The sequence below is a fragment of the Nanorana parkeri genome, unplaced genomic scaffold, assembly GCF_000935625.1.
Source record: "Nanorana parkeri isolate BGI_ZX_2015 unplaced genomic scaffold, ASM93562v1 scaffold731, whole genome shotgun sequence".
Lineage (NCBI taxonomy): Eukaryota > Metazoa > Chordata > Amphibia > Anura > Dicroglossidae > Nanorana > Nanorana parkeri.
The window spans coordinates 66945-87956 of record NW_017306999.1 but is presented as its reverse complement, the minus strand read 5'-3'; the positions used below and the strand labels follow the sequence as shown (position 1 = coordinate 87956).

At 46.9% G+C, this 21012-nt stretch overlaps 2 protein-coding genes across 2 annotated transcripts in view; one reads left to right on the top strand and one right to left on the bottom strand.

Annotated features, from left to right (window-relative positions):
* SYTL4 (synaptotagmin like 4) overlaps positions 1-14165 on the top strand; it is a 35549-nt gene extending 21384 nt beyond the window's left edge. The window contains exons 9-16 of the mRNA XM_018564182.1: positions 395-481; positions 3000-3178; positions 5930-6032; positions 6408-6569; positions 7534-7636; positions 8709-8808; positions 11193-11401; positions 13960-14165. Coding sequence (XP_018419684.1) covers positions 395-481; positions 3000-3178; positions 5930-6032; positions 6408-6569; positions 7534-7636; positions 8709-8808; positions 11193-11401; positions 13960-14099 — 1083 coding nt within the window. The 3' untranslated portion in view covers positions 14100-14165. The remainder of the gene's footprint in view (positions 1-394; positions 482-2999; positions 3179-5929; positions 6033-6407; positions 6570-7533; positions 7637-8708; positions 8809-11192; positions 11402-13959) is intronic.
* A 4024-nt stretch (positions 14166-18189) lies between these two features.
* Positions 18190-21012, bottom strand: part of SRPX2 (sushi repeat containing protein, X-linked 2) — a 29899-nt gene continuing 27076 nt past the window's right edge. Inside the window, exons 9-10 of the mRNA XM_018564183.1 lie at positions 19672-19793; positions 18190-18454 (exon numbers count right to left, since the gene is read on the bottom strand). Of these exons, the coding sequence (XP_018419685.1) occupies positions 18274-18454; positions 19672-19793 (303 nt within the window). The 3' untranslated portion in view covers positions 18190-18273. The remainder of the gene's footprint in view (positions 18455-19671; positions 19794-21012) is intronic.

Sequence of the window (21012 nt, the reverse complement as noted above, 5' to 3'; positions counted from 1 at the left end):
TCCACGAGACTCCCCCCCCCCCCCTGCTCCGATACTCCAGAGCTGACTGGAGGATCGGATGGGGGAGGGGGCCGGTTACAGCTGGCTCTGCCTCTAGATAGGCAGAGCCAGCTGTCAATCACGCAGCTGGGTGTATCTCGACAGTAATGTCGGGATCCGTCCCAGTTGCGGCGGTCTCAGTATACAGCGAGCTGCAGCGAGCTTTGGGTGACGGGAGGATACTAGTATATGTCCTTGCATGACCCTGAGGAGAACTATGGGGAAAAACACTGACCCCCATAGTTCTCCTTTAAATCAGGCCGGGTCATATATTCGGTTCTTTCTGATGCAACATAAATTGTTTCTGACAAACTTGTTACATTTGTTAATTTTCACCATCTTTGTTTTTTAATAGGAAGAGGAAGATGAAGATATTGATATTTTGGTGGAAATTCATCGTATGACAACAGTAAGAAGCAGCATGCGCAGTGGGACGTCCACGGTTAGAACCATATTTCATACTATAATAGCAAAGTGTGCCCGTTCCTAGAACGGCTAATTCACAATTGTGTGTTTTATTGGAGTGTGCGCGACTGCGTACACGGCGTTATGAAGCTTGAATTCAAACAATATTTTTAGGAAGGCTTCTGAAGCTCTCGGGGGGAGGGGGCGGAGTATCGAGTTGTGCCAAAGTCACTCAACAGTTGCAAGTGAACATTGCAAACGTGGTGGATGTTTCCTCATACACAGAGAATACGTTAGCATGGCCACCTGGAGTGCAACACTTATGTTCTAGTAATAAGTTCCACATCGGCTCACCAGAGATGGCTGCTTTAGTACAACGGCCGCAATGTTACATTGTCTTCCTCTATTGTTTGAAGTACATAACTCCTTAGACCTGCTCATGGTATGGCGCCATCATCCGGTAGGCCTCTGCATGGTATTATTCCATTGTGTGACTCGTGCTAATAACCTTAGCCATATACACAAGGACAAAATATATAATGTGTTAAGGATTGTTATTACGGGTTATGTATACAAAGGAATAATGCTGCGAGTTTGCCAGAAGGCTGTTCTTGTATCCCCCATACCTGGCTAGATCCACACTGACATCATTCTTTTACATGTAAGAAGAATGTTGGTGGAATGTTAGAAGAAGAAATGGAAATTCCACCAATGCGGCCTCCATGCTCTTCTACAATTTGCCTTATTAAAAAGTGGTATTGTAAAGTGTTTGTGTGCTCTGAAAATGCATGCCCAGTGTGCTGTGCTTGCTCTGACATCTGTTCCGTGTGTGCTGTGTGTGCCCTGTGTGTTCCCCATGTGCTCTGACTGTGCATGCCCTGTGTGTGCCCCGCGTGCTATGACTGTGCATGCCTTGTGTGCTGTGTGTGTCCTGTGTGCCTTGAGTGTGCATGCCCTGTGTGCGGTGAGCAGTCTGACTGTGTGTGTGCTGTGTGTGCATGCCCTGCGTGCAGTGAGCAGTCTGACTGTGTGTGTGTGCTGTGTGTGCATACCCTGTGTGCGGTTAGCAATCTGGCTGTGTGTGCCCTGTGTGTTGTGTGTTCCTTGACTGTGTGCCCTATATATGCATGCCCTTTGTGCTGTATGTGCTCTGACTGTATGCGTGCTGTGTGTGCCCTGTGTGCTATATGTGCTCTGTCTGTGTGTGCTTGTGTTTTGCCCTGTGTGCTGTATGAGCTCTGACTGTGTGTGCTCTGATTGTGTGTGTGTCCTGTGTGCATGCTGAATATGCTTTATGTCTTTATACTGTATATGCGTTGAAGTGTGTATTTTGTGTGTCTTCCCATGTATGTTTGACCTGACTGTTTGCATGTCTATGGTAACAAAGTGTGTGTGTGCATGCTCTGACTGTGTGTGTCTGCCCTGATACTGACCGTTTTAGATTGTTATCCCAATAACACTAGAACAAGAAATGAGGGAATGGGGTCACCCAGACAGGAAGATACCTGAGAGAAGTTGTATCCTTTGTATTTTGCGGTCTCTGTTCCCATTGGGGACACAATAAATAAATAAATAAATTAAATATATATATATACATACACTGAGTGTCCAGATTATTATGAGCACCTGACGTTTGTAGGCAAATTAGCTATAATTTGGCGCTGAAGTTGCTCGAGGGCCAGACCATTATAAATAGGGAAGCGGGTTGTTTACCACGACAGTAGAAGTGATTTGTTTCTGAAGATACGGGGAAACAACGCGATGTAACAGCCTTTGAACGTGGGATGATTGTTGGCGCTCGGAGCCATGGAGCGAGTATCAGCAAAACAGCAGAATTTGTTAAATGTTCAAGAGCAGCTGTTGTTAAAGTGTTTAAAGACCGGACTGTCAGCCGAAAATCTGGGTCTGAACGTGCGAATTGTGGCCGTCAGCGACTAGTCAATGTTAGGGCAGAACGGGGGAGGGGCAAGACTGGTACAAGACAACAGAAGGGCAACAGTGCCGTGTCAGATTCCCCGCATCACCTTTCATCATCTCGTGGAGTCACGAGGCGGCCCAAAGAAGTACTGATGGGGGGGTCATAATTATCTGGCCACTCAGCGTAAATATTTATACAGGTGAAACTGGAATAATTCGAATATCGTGCAAAGTTCATTTATTTCACTAATGCAACTTAAAAGGTGAAACTAATATATGAGAGAGACTCGTTACATGCAAAGCAAGATAGTTCAAGCCGTGATTTGTCATCATTGTGATGATTATGGCTTACAGCTCATGAAAACCCCAAGAACCCCAAATCCACAACCTCAAAAAAGTAGATTATTACATGCAATCAATAAAACAAGGATTGTACATAGAAGAATATCGGACCTCTGAAAAGTACAGGCATGCATATGTACTCAGTACTTGGTTTGGGCCCCTTTTGCAGCACTTACTGCCATTACTTTTGCACGATATTCTAATTATTCGAGTTTCACCTGTATTTTGTATCTCATCACTTCCTATATGAATCTTTGTTTGGGGTTGTTGATGGTTTGTCTGTCTCCCTCCTACAGAGCACGCTGGGGAGCATGATGAGTATTTACAGCGAGGCCGGAGACTACGGGAACGTGATAGTGACGGGAGAGATCATGTTCTCCCTGAAATACGACGGGAAGACGCAGATCCTCAGCATTGTGGTGAAGGAATGCCGCAACCTGGCCTACGGAGATGACGTAAAGAGACGCTCCAACCCGTAACGCATTTCCTTCTACTTTTTTCAGTTTTCCAGACAACATTGGCATTGAGGTGTTCTCCCTCCATTGTTATATTGTGTCAGTCTGCTCCTGAACGGAGGCTGAGACGGGATAGAGAATCCAGACCATGTCTATGAAGGGATCTGTTAAAAATAAGTCAAGGCAACTCAACTCGCTGTATTTTTCTTGAAGACGTTTCACTGGACATCCGACCAGCTTTTTTTTTTTTAAGTTAATTTTTTTATTTATTTCAGAAAAAAGTACAGTACAATGTGTATACAGTGTCAAAGTACAATGTACAAAACAGTTGTAAAAAAAAACAACCCAATACTAATAGAGTTGTAAGACCAGTCATAACAATCTCTAGCTATAGAAAGCACACATAGCCATGTGTGCTATAGAGGCCTATATATGACGACTGTAAAGTAACTTTTAAGCAACACACCAATGTCATAAGCGTAACATCAATGAGGGCAACAAGGTCGACATTTGGTGTTGGAAGGCGGAGTAACCTTTAATTTCATGCAATCAGGAGGACGGAGAGAGAGTAGTTGCTGGGTGGGGAAAAAAAAAACAGTGTTGGGATAGAGATTTGGTGAGATCGTTCAAGTGGGGGATATATGACTGAGTAAGTGGGAGTAATTTCGAAAATGTGAATGTGAATGCGGGCAACGTCACAAGACATCGAGGTCGCCTAGTGTGTTGTTGAGTTTAGCCGTAAGGAACCATTTGGAATATTGGCAACCAGCTTTTTCAATTCAGAATGACTTGCAGCTGGCTCTGCCTGTCTGTGCAGATCCAGACATAATTGTCGGGATCCGTCCCGCCTGCGGCGTCTCAGTATATAGGGAGCTGTAGCTCGCGGTATACTGAGCCTAGGGTAACGGGAGGACGCTAGTTTGTGAAAAGCCCTAACTCCATAGTTCTCCTTTAATTCAGAATGACTTGTACAAAAAATTATCTGGCATGACAAACAGAAGAATTGGGTCATCCCTTATGTAGCTGGGGTGTCTGAGAAACTCAGAAGGGTTTTTAAAAAAACATCGCATCCCTGTCTGCTTGATACCCAGCAATACACTGAGGCAACAACTGGTTCACCTAAAAGACCCCACGCCAAAACACAAGATGAACAACATTGTGTATGCAGTCCAGTGCAGCGAGGAGTGCTCAGAATTGTATGCCGGTGAAACAAAACAACAGCTACACAAGCGTATGGCACAGCATAGAAGAGCCAAACCCTCTGGTCAGGATTCACCAGCATACCTACATCTAAAGGAAAAAGGTCACTTCCTTGAAGACAGTCTAGTACGCATCCTAGACGGGGAGGAGGACTGGTTTAAAAGAGGTGTGAAAGAGGCCATTTATGTAAAAATGGAGAAGCCGAGCTTGAATAGAGGGGGGGGGGCATCTATTGTCTGCCACATACAATGCTGTTTTACCACCTCTCTCTGGGCAGCTTAATAACACCTCCTAGCTCCAATCAACACCTGGTTGTGACGAACAGATGATGTGCGTGAGTGACAGCTGGCTCTGCCTATCTAGAGGCAGAGCCAGCTGTACCCGCCCCCTCCCCCGTCCGTTCCGCCAGTCAGCGCTGGCGGGTCGGAGCGGGGGGGATCAGTCTCATTGTCGCAGGTCGGCTAGAACTATGAGGTGAGTGAAAAGCACCCCCCCCCCCTCATAGTTCTCCTTTAAGAAAGCTGGTCGGATGTCCAGTGAAACGTCTTCAAGAAAAATACAGCCAGTCCAGTTGCCTTGACTTATTTTTTACAGATATACCATGTGACCTGGAGGAATGAGAACCTTCACAGACATGTCTAAGAAGGGATCATGTACAGAATATAAACACCCTCACTCATGGGAGCGATGACCGCATATTGGCAGAGTTGAGCGTTTCACTCATCAGTGTCCATCTTTCCACTCTTGACCCATCCCCATTACACCTTCCTCAAGGGGCTCGTACTCTGCTCGCCTTGTCATTGGCAATGTGACCGTAAAACAAAATCGCATAAGAAGGGAATGTACAGAGGAATGTTGCAATGTTTTAAAGTGGACCTTTCAGTCTCCTACCCCCATTGATCAGTCTGCTGCAGGCAGGAGAAAGCATTTCCCCAGTTTCCTTCCCCAGTTTCCTCCCCCAGTGATCAGTCTGCTGCAGGCAGGAGGAAGCATTTCCTAGTCTCCCCTCCCCCAGTGATCAGACTAATGCAGGCAGGAGGAAGCATTTCCTCAGTCTCACCTTGCCCCGGTGATCACTCTGCTGCAGGCAGGAGGAAGCATTTCCTAGTCTCCCCTCCCCAGTGATCACTCTGCTGCAGGCAGGAGGAAGCATTTCCTAGTCTCCCCTCCCCCAGTGATCAGTCTGCTGCAGGCAGGAGGAATCATTTCCTAGTCTCCCCTCCCCCAATGATCAGTCTGATGCAGGCAGGAGGAAGCATTCCAGTCTCTTCTCCCCCAGTGATCAGTCTGCCGCAGACAGGAGGAAGCATTTCCTCAGTCTCACCTCCCCCCAGTGATCAAACTTCCAAACCTTTTACATTTTTTCACAAGAATGGAAGCAGCAGATTGGTTGGTGGGCAGGTGAACTAAAGCTATTATGTGGCTGTTGCTCTGCCGCAGGTTTGGGTGACTCCACAACAGGTTTACTTTATTACGTTCATGTAGAGAGAATATATTTTGCTGGACGGAAAGAACCTTTTCGTTTTGTTTAGGAAACGCTGAGTTATCCATCTGCAATCCTTTCCTTTCAGATACGTCAAGTCCTATCTCCTGCCTGACAAGTCCCGCCAAGGAAAGCGCAAAACCACGATTAAACGGAACACTGTCAACCCGCTGTATGGGGAAATGTTACAGGTACGTAGAATGACGTCACCAAAAATCTGGGGGATGTTTTTTATTTAAAGTGATACTACACTCAATACGTTCCAGATAATGTTAAAAAAAACTTTTTTTCCCCAAAATTTTCTGTAATTTTCGCTAATTATAGTGAAAAATAAAAACCCCAGTGGTGATTAAATACCCCCAAAATAAAGCTCTATCTGTCCCCAAAAAATTGTATAAAATTCATTTCAGTACAGCGCTGCATGACGGAATAAACGTCAGTCAAAGTACCGCAGCGCTGAACACTGAAAAATGGCCTGGCCAGGAAGGGGGTGTAACACCTGGTCTTGAAGTGGTTAAAGGCGAACTGCGGTCATTGTTGGTTTTGTGTTGGTTATTTCTCTTTAGTACATTGTACCGGAGTCGGTCCTACTTTCCAGAACCCTGCAGCTATCAGTCTGGCACCATGACCGCTTTGGAAGGAACACGTTCCTCGGGGAGGTGAACCTGCCGCTCGACTCCTGGAACTTTGACAGTATGGTGGAAGAGTGTCTTCCTCTGCACGGCAAGGTGACTCTCTTCTCACTTTCCCCTCGTGTACCAGTAACGGTTTCTCTGGCGGTATCATTTTCACAGGAAAACACATCTCAACTGCGAACCAAACTGCGAGGAAAATTTGGGACTTGTCCATCCCCACCCTTGTGCACAAGACCAAATAGTGCTCCGCCACATTAAGCAATGACTACTGATGAGTTTATTTCCAAGTATTTATGTAGTGCTGACCAGAGATGAGGAAAACCCTACTACTAGACTTGAACTACAGCCCAAAAAACTGAAACCCAATAAACTAGTGGGGCGAACCAGGACCAGTAAGGTTGGGGAGGTAAGGGCTACATAATTCTGGAAGTCCTCCAACCAGGAAATGAGACAGGCTCTATCTCAGTGAAAGCAGAGAAAGCATTCTCGGTCCAGAGGAGGAGACGGTACAACTCTGCAGGACTAAAGGGAAGGCCGGAGTTCAGCTTTAACTGCCTTCTCTATCCCATATAGCAAGTAATTGAGCTACAAGTTTGAAAATGACTTGCTAAACTATTGCAGACTTGCCAAGCTTCACAATTTTGTTGCACAATTACAGCAAGTCTGCATTGCAAGTCTCCAGACCCGCGAGCTTGCAGAGCTCTTGCTAAGACCTGCAGGGCTCTTGCTGTAGACTTGCCAAGCAAATTTGCTACAAATTCAAAAAGTGTCGCCTAGAACTTGTGCTGCGAGTGTTCTGCAAGTCTACAACTTGCCAGGAATATGTGCAGCAAGTTAACAAAATTACAATTTCACCCTGCCACAAGTTTGTGGCAAGTTATCCTTGCTATCTGGGATCCAAAACTAGCTTTTCATGCATTTTTATTTCATATTAGCTTAAAATGTTTGCAAATTATTCTCTTCATCATGAAATGTTTTACATGTGAGGTTGTGTTGGTGACACTGCTATGCAGCCTCTACTCATCATCTCTCCTGTAAATTGTATTTTCTTATGCAGGGCAATGGCGACGCTGGTGTGCCCAACTACAAAGGGGAGCTGGTTGTTTCCTTAAAGTACGTCCCACCTTCCAAGTCCACGTCTGGAAGTGAGAGAAGAAAAAGTGGGTAGACGTTTTATTTCCGAGAAATACATTTTGTTTTCTGTTCTGGATTTACTTAAGTGTCGGAAATAATTGGTATCTAAGGTTGAACTCCAAGCAAATCTAATTCCCCCCTCTGACTTCAGCCCATCTGTGACGGACCCCCGTACTCAGGATGAGTATGTCCGCCGCTGTCTTCTTCCTTGCTGAGGAGATCTTGCAACCTGAAGATCCTTAGCTCCCAGTTTCCCCAGTCACTAGTCGAGGCTCAAGTGTAGGTGAAACAAACTCTGGTTTATTGAGAAACTGCACAAACTTTTATACAGCAAGTGATGAGATCAGAATATAATCCCATCACATCCCCCCTCCCCTCCCAGACAATCGGTCTGCTCAACACCACAGGGCTTCCAGCTCCAGACAGCCATAGCAGAAGCCTGGCCAGAATGTCATTGTTCTGAGCTCCCTCAGAGAACAATGGGAGATAACGAGGGATGGGGCTGATAGTCTTTCCATAACCAGGTTACTCAGTATAACGCACTCAAACATAACTCAACACCAATACACATTTAACTCCTAAACTGATCACCATGTCGTCACACCATCTAAAATGGAAACTTCCTAGTTTACCTTAATGGGGCCCTCTTCCTACACCTTGTCAATGTTAAGCCTGATGAAGGGACCCTGTGTGGCCCCGAAAGCGCCTGTTTTTACTTGGCATGGTTGTCCTGAAAGGATTTTTAGTGTCCTGGTGACATCTCTTCAAATGATCCATGTAACTAGCGGTGCCATCCGCAGTCACTACAAGCACCCTCCCCTCTTGTTGGGGTATCCGGTAAGGAGTGCAATAAGTCTCCCTCTATATTCCACTTCCTACACCTTGCACCATAGCAGCCACAAGGGCTACAATGGCTTTTCCTGCACCACTGGGTATAAGAAGTCAGCAAGAAGTGACCTTCAGACCTGCAGCCAACCTATGCGTCATAAACGTGGCATCATCATAGTGCAGGACTATGTATTGCTCCTGTTTGTAGTGAGAAATTTATGATCTGTAAATGATAAAGCTGCATATTATATGTAATCTTTTTTCATCTAGGTAAAGCCGAGGAAGGGGGACAACTTCATGTCTGGATTAAAGAAGCCAAAAACCTGACGGCGGTTAAAACAGGAGGAACATCTGACAGCTTCGTGAAGGGGTGAGAAACAATGACAACATCAATATCCTGTGGAAGGGGCAGGTTGAAACTTGGCTGTCTGATGGCCAGCATGCTGAAACTTCCCGCACTTGGAGAGCTTTGAGCCACCGAGATGATCTGAGACCTCTGCTGCTTCGAATAACACGATTACCAGTGCTACTTCCTGCCAACTCCTAATCTTTGCAGGACGCAGTAGTGTCATAAGGATTGGCAGGTGAATCTATAGCACCCAGCAGGGGACATGCTATTCCTCACACCTAGAAGTGTGGGAGATTACAGGTGCATAGAGCTCTGCAGGAGACTAAAGTTTCATCAAACTGGCCACCAGACAGTTGAGTATAAACCCGCTTCCATCACAGCTTTTTGTCCGGGGTTCTAGGTTTAAGACCTCTCTGAAGATTTTCTATTGCTTGGTGCTACACTGAACATCCTGTAAGTGTCCAAAATAGGTAAATCTCTGCTGCCTCCAGCAATATACACTGCCTGGCCAAAAAAAGTCACCACCTGGATCAGCGGTGTAACTAGAAATCACAGGGCCCCATAGCAAAATTTTGTATGGGGCCCCTTTGATCTCTAGTTACGCCCCTTGAAGAGCCCACACAGCCGACCTGAGGGTGACCCTGCAGAGCCCACCATAGACTCTCTAAGGTGGGCTCTGCAGGGTCACCCTCAGGTGGGCTGGTCACACTCCTTACCTGTCCGCCTCCTCTTCCTCCACCGTCGGTGATGAGCCCCGCCTCCTTCGCCCATCACCAGGCTCGCCCCGTCTCCTCCTCTGATGCCAACCCCGGGCCCCGCCTGCTCCTCCACTGCTGGGTCCAGCCTGCTCCACCGCCGCTGCTGGCTTTCACTGACTCAGCAGCGGCTGTGGAGAGGAACGCGCCGCTGCACAGATCACTGTCAGTGATCTGAACAGCGGCACATTTCTCTTCACAGCCGCCAGTGACAGCCAGCAGCGTGAAATGCCATAGCGACCCAGTTGGCCCGCAGGGCATCAGGAATGTCCTGGCCGGGCCCCACTGTGCCACGGGCCCCATAGCGACCGCCTGGGTTGCTATGGTGATTGTTATGCCACTGGGTATGAGTAACAAAATGAATCAATTAAATAGAGGGCGTGCTGATAAAATAACCCAAGACACTGCCGTGACCCGGGGTTGCTGCGGCCACAACACAGAGTACTAACCACTATACGATCACGGCTGGCTGGCTGGGTGGTGGGTGTGTGTTGCTATTTATTGTCTTTAGGCTTGAGTAGAACCTTTGAAGTGTGGAGGCCATAACAAAGCAAACAAGCTGCAACATTTTAGCAGCTTAGCCACTCCTCTCTGAAAAAGTTAGCGCGCGCATCCTCTTCATATCAACTGCAGGATGCTATTAATACCCTCAACTAGCTGTGCCCAGGGCCAGATTTCCCACAAGGCCAACCAAGGCCCCACCTCCTCCTCCACTGCTGGGTCCAGCCTGCTCCACTGCCGCTGCTGGCTCTTACTGACTCAGCAGCAGCTGTGGAGAGGAACGCGCCGCTGCACAGATCACTGTCAGTGATCTGAACAGCGGCACATTTCTCTTCACAGCCGCCAGTGGCAGCCAGCAGCGTGAAATGCCATAGCGACCCAGGCGGCCCGCAGGGTTTCAGGAATGTCCAGGTGCGGGCCCCCCTGTGCCCCATAGTGGCCGCCTGAGTCGCTATGGTGATTGTTACCCCACTGACCTGGATTAAGGGCAGTGTTGTGATCTGTGGTTGGTTCAGTTGGTCAGGTCTAGGTTCAGCAACATTATGTCCCCAAAAAATGAGGTCAGCTGCTACCTGACTATCCTAAATGATCAGGTTTTTCCATCAATTTATTTTTTTTCTTCCCTGATGGCACATTGGGCATATTCCAAGATGACAATGCCAGGATTCATCGGGCTCAGATTGTGAGAGAGTGGTTCAGGGAGCATGAGACATCATTGTCACACATGGATTGGCCACCACAGAGTCCAGACCTTAACCCCATTGAGAATCTTTGGGATGTGCTGGAGAAGACTTTACGCAGTGCTCCGACTCTCCCATCATCACTACAAGATCTTGGTGACAAATGAATGCAACTCTGGATGGAAATAAATATGACATTGCAGAAGCTTATCGAAATGATGACACGGTGAATGTGTGCTATAATCAAAGCTAAAGGTGGTCCAATGAAATATTAGGTTGTGTGATGACTTTTGGCCGGGCAGTGTAGATTCTAATCTATATTCCTACTTTGGAGTTATGAAAGAAGTCTAGCTACCATAAGGACCCCAGCCAGTCCTTCTTTCTGACACTTTTATACACAAGATCCTCTTTTCTATTGACTTTTGATGTTGAGTTGAATTAAAAGATTCCTTGAACTGTTTCCCTACAGATATTTACTACCAATCAAAAGTCGGAACACCAAGAGGAAGACACCGGTAGTCAAGAAGACGCTGAATCCTCACTACAATCACACTTTTGTCTATAATGGCGTCAAGCCTGATGATCTCCAGAATACGTGCCTGGAACTGACAGTCTGGGATCGAGAACCGCTATCCAGCAATGATTTCCTGGGAGGAGTACGACTGGGTGCTGGAACTGGTGAGTAGGGTCTTTAGTCTAACAGCTTCTCCTGGGACCTGATAGCTGGGGAGTTTCTGGGATGAATGAGCTGGACACGGATGGGGAGATTCTAGGATGAATGAGCTGGACACGGATGGGGAGATTCTAGGATGAATGAGCTGGACACGGATGGGGAGATTCTAGGATGAATGAGCTGGACACGGATGGGGAGATTCTAGGATGAATGAGCTGGACACGGATGGGGAGATTCTAGGATGAATGAGCTGGACACGGATGGGGAGATTCTAGGATGAATGAGCTGGACACGGATGGGGAGATTCTAGGATGAATGAGCTGGACACGGATGGGGAGATTCTAGGATGAATGAGCTGGACACGGATGGGGAGATTCTAGGATGAATGAGCTGGACACGGATGGGGAGATTCTAGGATGAATGAGCTGGACACGGATGGGGAGATTCTAGGATGAATGAGCTGGACACGGATGGGGAGATTCTAGGATGAATGAGCTGGACACGGATGGGGAGATTCTAGGATGAATGAGCTGGACACGGATGGGGAGATTCTAGGATGAATGAGCTGGACACGGATGGGGAGATTCTAGGATGAATGAGCTGGACACGGATGGGGAGATTCTAGGATGAATGAGCTGGACACGGATGGGGAGATTCTAGGATGAATGAGCTGGACACGGATGGGGAGATTCTAGGATGAATGAGCTGGACACGGATGGGGAGATTCTAGGATGAATGAGCTGGACACGGATGGGGAGATTCTAGGATGAATGAGCTGGACACGGATGGGGAGATTCTAGGATGAATGAGCTGGACACGGATGGGGAGATTCTAGGATGAATGAGCTGGACACGGATGGGGAGATTCTAGGATGAATGAGCTGGACACGGATGGGGAGATTCTAGGATGAATGAGCTGGACACGGATGGGGAGATTCTAGGATGAATGAGCTGGACACGGATGGGGAGATTCTAGGATGAATGAGCTGGACACGGATGGGGAGATTCTAGGATGAATGAGCTGGACACAGATGGGGAGTTTCTGGGATGAATGAGCTGGACACGGATGGGTTTTTTTTGGGATGAATGAGCTGGACACAGACAGGAAGTGTGTTCCTCAGCTGATTTTATTCAGTTGTGTTCTGAATAGCAAAACAAATGACATTCTAATCACACCATAGTACCGTAATACAACGACTCTGCAAGATTTAGATGGCCTTCTGTGTGCCATCTGCTGAAAGCAGATGGTTGATATGAAATATAAATATGTTCCATTTATAAAGGACCTTTATTGCAACATCTTAATTTCTGATAACGGTAAGCTGTAAAGTCGGTGACTTTGACTAGGCTGAGATAATGTATATACAATCTATTACCACTGCCACTCGGGGACGGGCCAGCAACCACGCTCCTTCCTGATCACTGGTCCTCTTTTACCTGCTTATATTTTGCCTTTCTAGTCCCCCTCTACAGCCCCACTGACACGCTAATAAACCCGTACATTTTCAGTACATATCGTATTGACAGTAGAAATGTGCGATTCGTTTCGTTCCGAATCGAAATTCGGACGAAATTTCCGAAATTCGTAGATACGGAGCATCCGCATTTCCGAAATATAACATATCTGAAAGCATCCGGATCCGAAATTTCGGATTTGGAACGAATTTCGTCCAAATCCTGTGTGTGCACTGTTAACATTTAAACGGATAAAAACAAATTAAGAAAAGGATTTTAATGTCCCTTTTAATAGTAAAGACGAGAGCACAGCAACCAGAAAAACAAATGTGCCAATTCTGCTACCCCACCTCAAGTTGAATTTTCGGGAATTCGCCCGAATCCCGAATCAGATCCGAATACGAATCCGATTCCCGAAACGAAACACATATAGGATCCGAATTCCAAAAACGAAATTAAACAAATTTTTAGCAGCTGCACATGTCTAATTGACAGCATCTGTGTCTCTGTGCTCCTCTACCCAATGCAGGCAGATCATGGCTGGTAGGAGGGGCCGGCAGGGTGCTGTACACAGCTTCCTGAAAACATCACAGCACCCGGCCTCAGTACTTTCCTCAAAGCCCTCAGCCCTGATGCAAGCAATGAGTTGGCTCTTGGGAGGAGTTATGCAAATAAAATGAGAGGGTGGATGTCCTTCTGAAGGAGTGGTCTTTCCTAGGCAGGTTGATTTTGCATGCAGACCACGCTAGGTAAGGCACACATGTGATGCTGAGCCTTCATGATTGATAGAACTGAAATCCAATGAATGAAAGGAGCGGGCCAGGGACAGTCGGGCTAGGGAGGAAACACCTAGAATAGATGATGCTGGATGTCTTCCAGCCAGGAAATGAGGCGGGCTCTATCTGACTTGCTGCAGCTTCTAATGTACATTGTGAGAAGCTCGCAGTGTGCAGTGACATCAGAGGAAGCCTTTTCAGTCCAGGAGAAGAGCCGCTACAACTGCACAAGACTGAAGGGGAGGCCGGAGTTTAATTCTCACTACAGGAAAGAAGAAAAGTATTTTCTGACTGAGGTTTACCAATTTTTATAAAATGTTTCCTTTTCTCCAGGTGTATTCAATGGACAGCAGGTTGACTGGATGGACTCTACCGGAGAAGAGATGAGCCTCTGGACGAAGATGGGGCAGTATCCCGGCTCCTGGGCTGAAGGAACCTTGCAGCTCCGTCCCAGCATGGCCAGGACAAAGTGATCCTCCTCCAAATAACCAGAACTGCACTGGGGGGAATCACATGCCCGCTCACGGCCAATAAACTGTATAATAATAATGAAGGAAACAAAAAAGTATACAGTATAGTATTTTTAGCCCGCCAATAAATATTGTACATTTTTTGATTATTTATTTTCCTTGTTATATGAGGTTTTAAATTGTATTAGCTCCAGTTTCCTTGGACATGATGGTGGGCGGAATACTCACCAGGATCGGCTCTCTAGACACTTCGCTCTTAGAAGAATAAACTCAGAGATGGTTCATTCTAAGTTCATTGTATCATCCGGAGAGAAATGCCTATTACATGTATCTGGATGTTCCATCTTGTCTCCTTGTCTTTGTTCAGTTTCACAAACCAGCGCTAAATATATGACGGCTAAATACGGGATTGAAACTGTTGCCGTATCGGTTTTATTGATTTTATTTTTTTATTTGTTGGTGGTTTGTTCATGATATCGTTTTGATTTTGGATTAGGCTGTTTATAACGATTAATGTACATGCAAATATACACCCAGTTCCAGTCACATACCCTATGCCCCGTTCACACGTTTGCACTGGAAAGATGCAGCCCGAAAAACTCTTTCATTAGGAGTATCAAAGATGGGACTTGTCTTTTTTTTTTTTTTAATGCTACACCTCAGCACAATGCTAAACTGTGCACAGCTACACCGACGCTTATTATCTGTATTTTGTAGTGTATGGAAATGCATGGTAAGGCACCAAAGTGAGATGGAACCTTGTAGCAATATCAAAGAAATATAAACTGAACAGTCATAACATTATGACAACCCGTCTAATGTTGAGTAGGCCCTCCCTTTGCTAGTAAACAGCCCTGGCCCGTCCATGGACTCCACTAGACATTTGAAGGTGTGCTGTGGCATCTGGCACCCAGGGCTGGATTTCCCACAAGGCCAACCAAGGCCTGGCCTCGGGGGAGCAGCAAGGGAGTAGAGGGGCAGCAGGGGTGTGGAATTCCTATCTCCCGATGCCCAGGACATGCAGTTCCGGGTGCCGGGCAGGTAGTTGTTTTACACATTTAGTCCTGCTTTGCGCAAGCAGAGCTCAATGTACAGCGGGGAAACCGCCGCTTGTTTTGTACAACTGATCTCGGCAACAGTGTATGCAGCCTGCAGATCTGCCATCCTCCATGGGGAGGGGGGGTCTGGCGGGTAGGGGGGGGGGCGCATTGAGGAACCTGGCCTTGGGGCAGCAGATAGAGTAAATCCGGCTCTGCTGGCACCAAGCCGTCAGTAGCAGATCCTTTATGTCCTGTAAGTTGTGAGGTGGGACCTCCATGGATCGGACTTGTTTTTCCAGCACATTCCACAGATGATGGATTTGATTGAGATCTGGAGAATTTGGGGGCCAAGTCATCACCTCAGACTCATTGTTGTGTTCCTCAAACTATTCTTCAACCATTTTTTCAGTGTGGCATGAAGCATTTTTCTGCTGAAAGAGGCCACCTCTATCAGGGAATGCCGTTTCCATGAAGGGGTGTACTTGGTCAGCAACAATGCTTAGGTATGTGGTACATGACAAAGTAACATCCACATGAATGGCAGGACCCGAGGTTTCCCAGCAGAACATTGCCCAAAGCTTCACACTGCCTCCGCCGGCTTGTCTTCTTCCCATAGTGCATCCTGGCACCATCTCTTCCCCAGATAAGTGACCAACACGCAGCCGGACATCCACATGGTGTAAAAGAATACCTGACCCATGTACTGTGCAAAGAAAGGACTCTTGAGGGATGTCATTCTGGGGGTTTGCCTTCATAAATAGGAACTGAGCCCACACCAGCTGACTCGAGAATTTTATAAGCTTTGTGATGATGTCACATTGAGTAATATTGGCTGCTTTTCCTTAAGGCAACAGGGAAAAAGAAAAGATCTGGGACAGGATCTAGAGAGGGAGAGGAAGGTTTGGTGGTAAATTTGGGTCATGTCTACAGAAATTCTTTAACTGGGTGACTTGTTTTGACCAAAAAGAGGCTGCCTATGGTGTTTTTTTCTTTGCTAAAGAATATGTAGTCAGCTGTGTGTAGGAAATAAAGCACTGCCTTGCAGTTCTAAGAGGGCAAGGGTCTCTGAGGTAAGGTGTGCGGCTTCTTGTTTGTACGGACCTGGGTGTCCGACGTGTGCCAGTCCTCTATGCTAACATGGGAAGCCATAGGACAGGTGGCATTCCAAGAGGACAACATTCCCCAATAGCCACAAACAATATAAAACAATGCAGAAAAAAAGTACATGAACTTCTTTTGGCAGTTTGCCGCTTGTTTTGCCCTCGTAGACTTCAAATGAAACGCAAAAAAACTCCACGCTGAACACATGTGCAAAAGCGATGCCGATTTGGTGTGAACGTTGCCCAAGCCTTCCATGCTCTATCACAATTCTGCCCAGAAACACATACAAGTTTTTTGCAGTTCCTGACTTTACCTGTAAAAGTTAGTTTTTGTCTGACCTTTTCATGAGCCCCCCTCTGTTGGTCACGCAGCAACCTGTTCTTCCCTATGGGAGAATGCGGCCGTACACTGTCATGCGCACACCCGAACTGCACATACATGCGGGTACGGGTGTCCGTGCTCGGACACAGACAGGACCCATCCTGTCCGTGTCCAAGTATGGACATCTGGACCCACATAGATGTGTAGTTCGGGTGTGCGTACGGCTGCATCCTCCCATAGGGAAGGATGTTCTCTAATTGTTCTCTTATCAGTATCACTCAGCACCTCCCTGTCAATGCTTAGCTCACATTGAAGCCTGGACTCTATTGACTGGACTCATACCAGTAAGATCTGTGAATATGAGCCATTCCCTGCTGAGGTCTCCCTAAGTCCCTATTATGGCCGGTGGGAGGAAGTGCCAACAACCTGGTCCAAAATTACATGCACATTGCTCATTCTTTTTCCATCTGCAGTCTGAAGAAAACATATTTCCTAGCTTAGACTCCGGAAAAAAGATGAAGATATATCATAGCGGGAACATGTGTAGAAATGCCAAGCATTAGTCACGGAAATAGCTAGTTCAGGTTTACCAAATGACGTTAGGAGAAGACGAGCCAGACAGGGTTTTCCCGAGCGCCTGCTGTAAAGAAAGACCACAAACAAACCCCCAGTGTAATTTTCATGCCTGAGATATTTTCGCATTTTCAAGGGTATGAAAAATAATTTTTTTTAAATTGAATTTCCATAAGTTCTCTCTTACTTCTAATAACCATCCATCTAGAAGTTTATAAACTTCCTCAATGCACTGATACACTTTAACTAAGTCCTGTAAATATGCACTTCCTGGAGTCACAGCTCCTCACCGATCCATCCTTCTGAACTACAACTCAACGTCTGAACAATGTAACATTATCACTGCTTGCTGGAAGCAGTGCATGATGGGATATGTAGCCTTGAACTCAAGATGACATCACTTCACACAGCAGGAAGAGACATAAAGCACACTGGGAATCCAGGAAGTTGATGGAAGTGATGGGCAGATGCAAGGCAGCGCTCACTACAGAAAAGGTATTTTTTCATGTCAGCTCTGATTGCATTATCAATAACAACTCCGGTATGTATTCCTATTACAATGCTGATGTTATAACAGGAGAGGATATGCTGGGACTCAACAACTCCTTTAACATGTTCGGTATTGCCTCACGTAGAGTAGAACTATGGACACAATTAAAGATGACATACAGTTGGATGCAGTCTATCATTAGTACTAACACAGCTGCTTAGAGTCGCTCCCGCATGGATGCGCAGCTCGGGTCAGCGTACGGCCGCATCTTCCCATAGAGAACAGGCTGCTGCGTACGATCACACGCAGCACCTGTCCTTCCCGGGGACGGCCCGATATGGCCGTGCACGCCTCACGGATCTGTACGGCCCGACTCTAAGCTGTGTGAATGAGGCCTAAAATTGCAAACTGCAGTAGCCCATAATTACCAACTTTTTTTTCTAAACAAACTTGGATTTTACCTGTGTACCTGTACATAATCAGCAGATACAACCCTCTAGAACTAATGACATCTCTGCACCATCACACATATTGTTCAAACAGACAGGTTTTTAATAAATACTCTTTCTCTAACAGCAATTATAAAAAAACAAAAACAAATTCTATCCCTTTTGAGGAACAGATGGCCGTTCCCTCGGCTACATCCAGTCCATTATTCACAGTGTTCTCTGTTGGCCTCCACCTGTGCGATCTCCTGCTGACTTAGTAAATAGGTGTCAATGAAAAGGAAGAGCTCGTCCGATGTTGTGGGCTGCCGAAAGCGTTCCCGGTCCACGCCAAACTTGTCCAGCAGAACCACATTAAAATAGGACTTTGTGATGTGCAGCGCCTGCCTGCGTTCAGAAATAAAGTGATTTGAGGAAAAGCATAGCAAACACTGTCTGGTTGTACATGGAGCACATAGAGGTCTAACACGACGCTGCAATCAACATTTTTATACATACAGTATATCTAATAAATGAATGGTGGAAGTACTATATGTTCCTGTTAAAAGGAAGATTGTTCACAACTCTGATGTCAGTAGTACCATCTTCATCTTCATGTTTACCAATTCACCCATTGGGTGCCAAGTCTGATCCCTTGCAGTGATCTGAGAATCGGCCAGGGGGACTGGGACAAGGGGTAGGCAGACGAGGCCTCAAGTGCTTCAGCAGGAAGGGAGTCAGAAAAAGAATAAGACCCTGCAACCTAACCTAGCTCACAGCTCATGGATGAGGGTGCGATTTGGCCTTTTCACTTTCAGTGATGACTTTTTACAGCACCGGTGTGTGGGTAGTGTCATCGCTGTGCCCAAGGATGTGGTGCTTTCATTCCTTTGATCACTTAGCCTTCCTGATAAGCTGGCAGTAGAAGACAAAGTGATCACTGTTTACTACTGGTGCTAGGGGAACCCAGCACTGGACTAGTATGTCCTTTGCCAGAGACTCTGTGCGTCATTTTGGGAGAGTGCATGTCTAATTGGCCTAAGGCAGCATCTCATTGGGGGGGCGGCAGTTGTGGGGGGGGGGAAGCAGAGGGGCAATCACAACATCCCCGGTTGCTAACAGCTCTTAGCAACCTGCAACGCTCTGTCCAGCTTCCCGCACAACTTAGTGATGTCATCGGTTGTCAGGGAACTGAGTGGGACGTCCTGGCCTCCTGATGAGCTCCTGGCAACCTGTGACATCTGTAAGGTGGGCAGGACCAGACAGAGAGCCGCTGGCAGCACGGTTCTAATACAGCTGTCCAACCGAGAAGCACTATCAGCAGCACTTTTGCTTGTCATCAACGTGTCTTTTTATTCTGAAGGGAATCAGGAGAAGAATACCATGTTGTTGTAACTGCAGGTTCTCTTATTATATAATATGTGTTGCCTGTTCCATCTCTGCCACGCAGTACGCACCCACTTCAGGCAGCTACCACTATATGAATCGTTCCAAGATTTAATGTAGTACAAAGCACCACATGCCAAGTGCAAAGTAGGTAAATACGTTTGTACATGTGAGTGGGGAATAAATGCATGCATGTAAATAAAACATAAAGAAGAGATTTAGAAGAGAGATGGAAATACCTTAATTGTTCAATGAGATCCACAGAAAGTTGCTGAGACCGGACCCGTCCCACCTCCCTTGGCTCCTCTCCCACGAGCTCCACCACTACGACATGTCTCTGATCCAGGCCACAGCTCGCTCCCTAGGGTGAAATACACGGCATTGACAAGTCGGTAATGTCTCAGTTCTCTGGTTGCGCACTTGATGACAAAGCTGTTTGACTTGCTGTGCTACGTGCTCAGATTTGGAAATCCTTCTGCTAGATCTGAATCAGATTTTAGACCACGATGCAAAGAATAGTAACATCACTAACTAGTACAAGGGTGAAATGACCCCATTGGTTCAATGTTTTTACTGGACCATTGAAGCTCAAGCTCCTACAATACTGGCGATTTCTGGCCAGTGATTTCTGTGGCTGGAATTAAAGAGGACCTATACTCAGGCAGCTGTGCCTGAAAATGACAGGCAGAGGACCAAGGGATAGTTACTAGTATTGCACGTCGTTTCCCCACAGCTGATCTTTTGCCTTACGTTGCTCTGTGCCTCTATGCAATGGCGGAACTACCAGGGTCGCAGAGGTCGCAGCCGCGACCGGGCCCTGGAGTTCCGCCACTTAGAGGGGGCCCAGGACAGGAGGACGGGGCCTGTAGTAACTGCTGATTACCAGGATATTTAATATCCTGGTAAACACTATTATCAGTACCGGGACCTCTTCCTCCTGTCCTGGGCCCTGCATGCTTCACGCTGCTCCTCTCACCTTGTTCCGGGCGCAGCGTGAAGAATGATCGAGCCGGCACAGCAGCCAATGAGTGGTTAGCGGGTTATCCCCGTCCCCTCATCACACAGAACGGCTGCCGACCGTAGAACTGCGTGTGTTCTATGAAAAGCTCCAACTCCCTGGGTGTCAGAGGCGTGCTGCTGACATGAAGAGGGAGTTATAGGGAGCTGAGATTATGAAGGGGACATGTGAGAGGAGAGTGTGGGGTCAGGGAGCTGAAAGCTGGGGACGAAAAGGGGGGATGCTGGGGATATGGAAGAGGAGGGGGTTTGGTTTGAATTTTTTTTTTTTTGTCTAAAATTTTTTCTTGGGGGGGCTTCATGGATTCTTGCACCGGGGCCCTGAGGTCACTAGTTACGCCTCTGCCTCTCTGTGTAGATAGCGATCTTTGTAGAGGCAGGGCTTTGCTTCCTCAAGTCAGGGCTCATCCCCTGAGGAATAATGATCTGATGAGTACAGGGGGAATATTCAAGAAGCAGCAGGAGAGGTGGAGGAAGCACATATCTTCATTGATTGAAGCAGAAGCAGGGATATCCTTGCACTGCAGGTCATCAGGTACAGCTACCTCTCCAGCCTCCAGCAA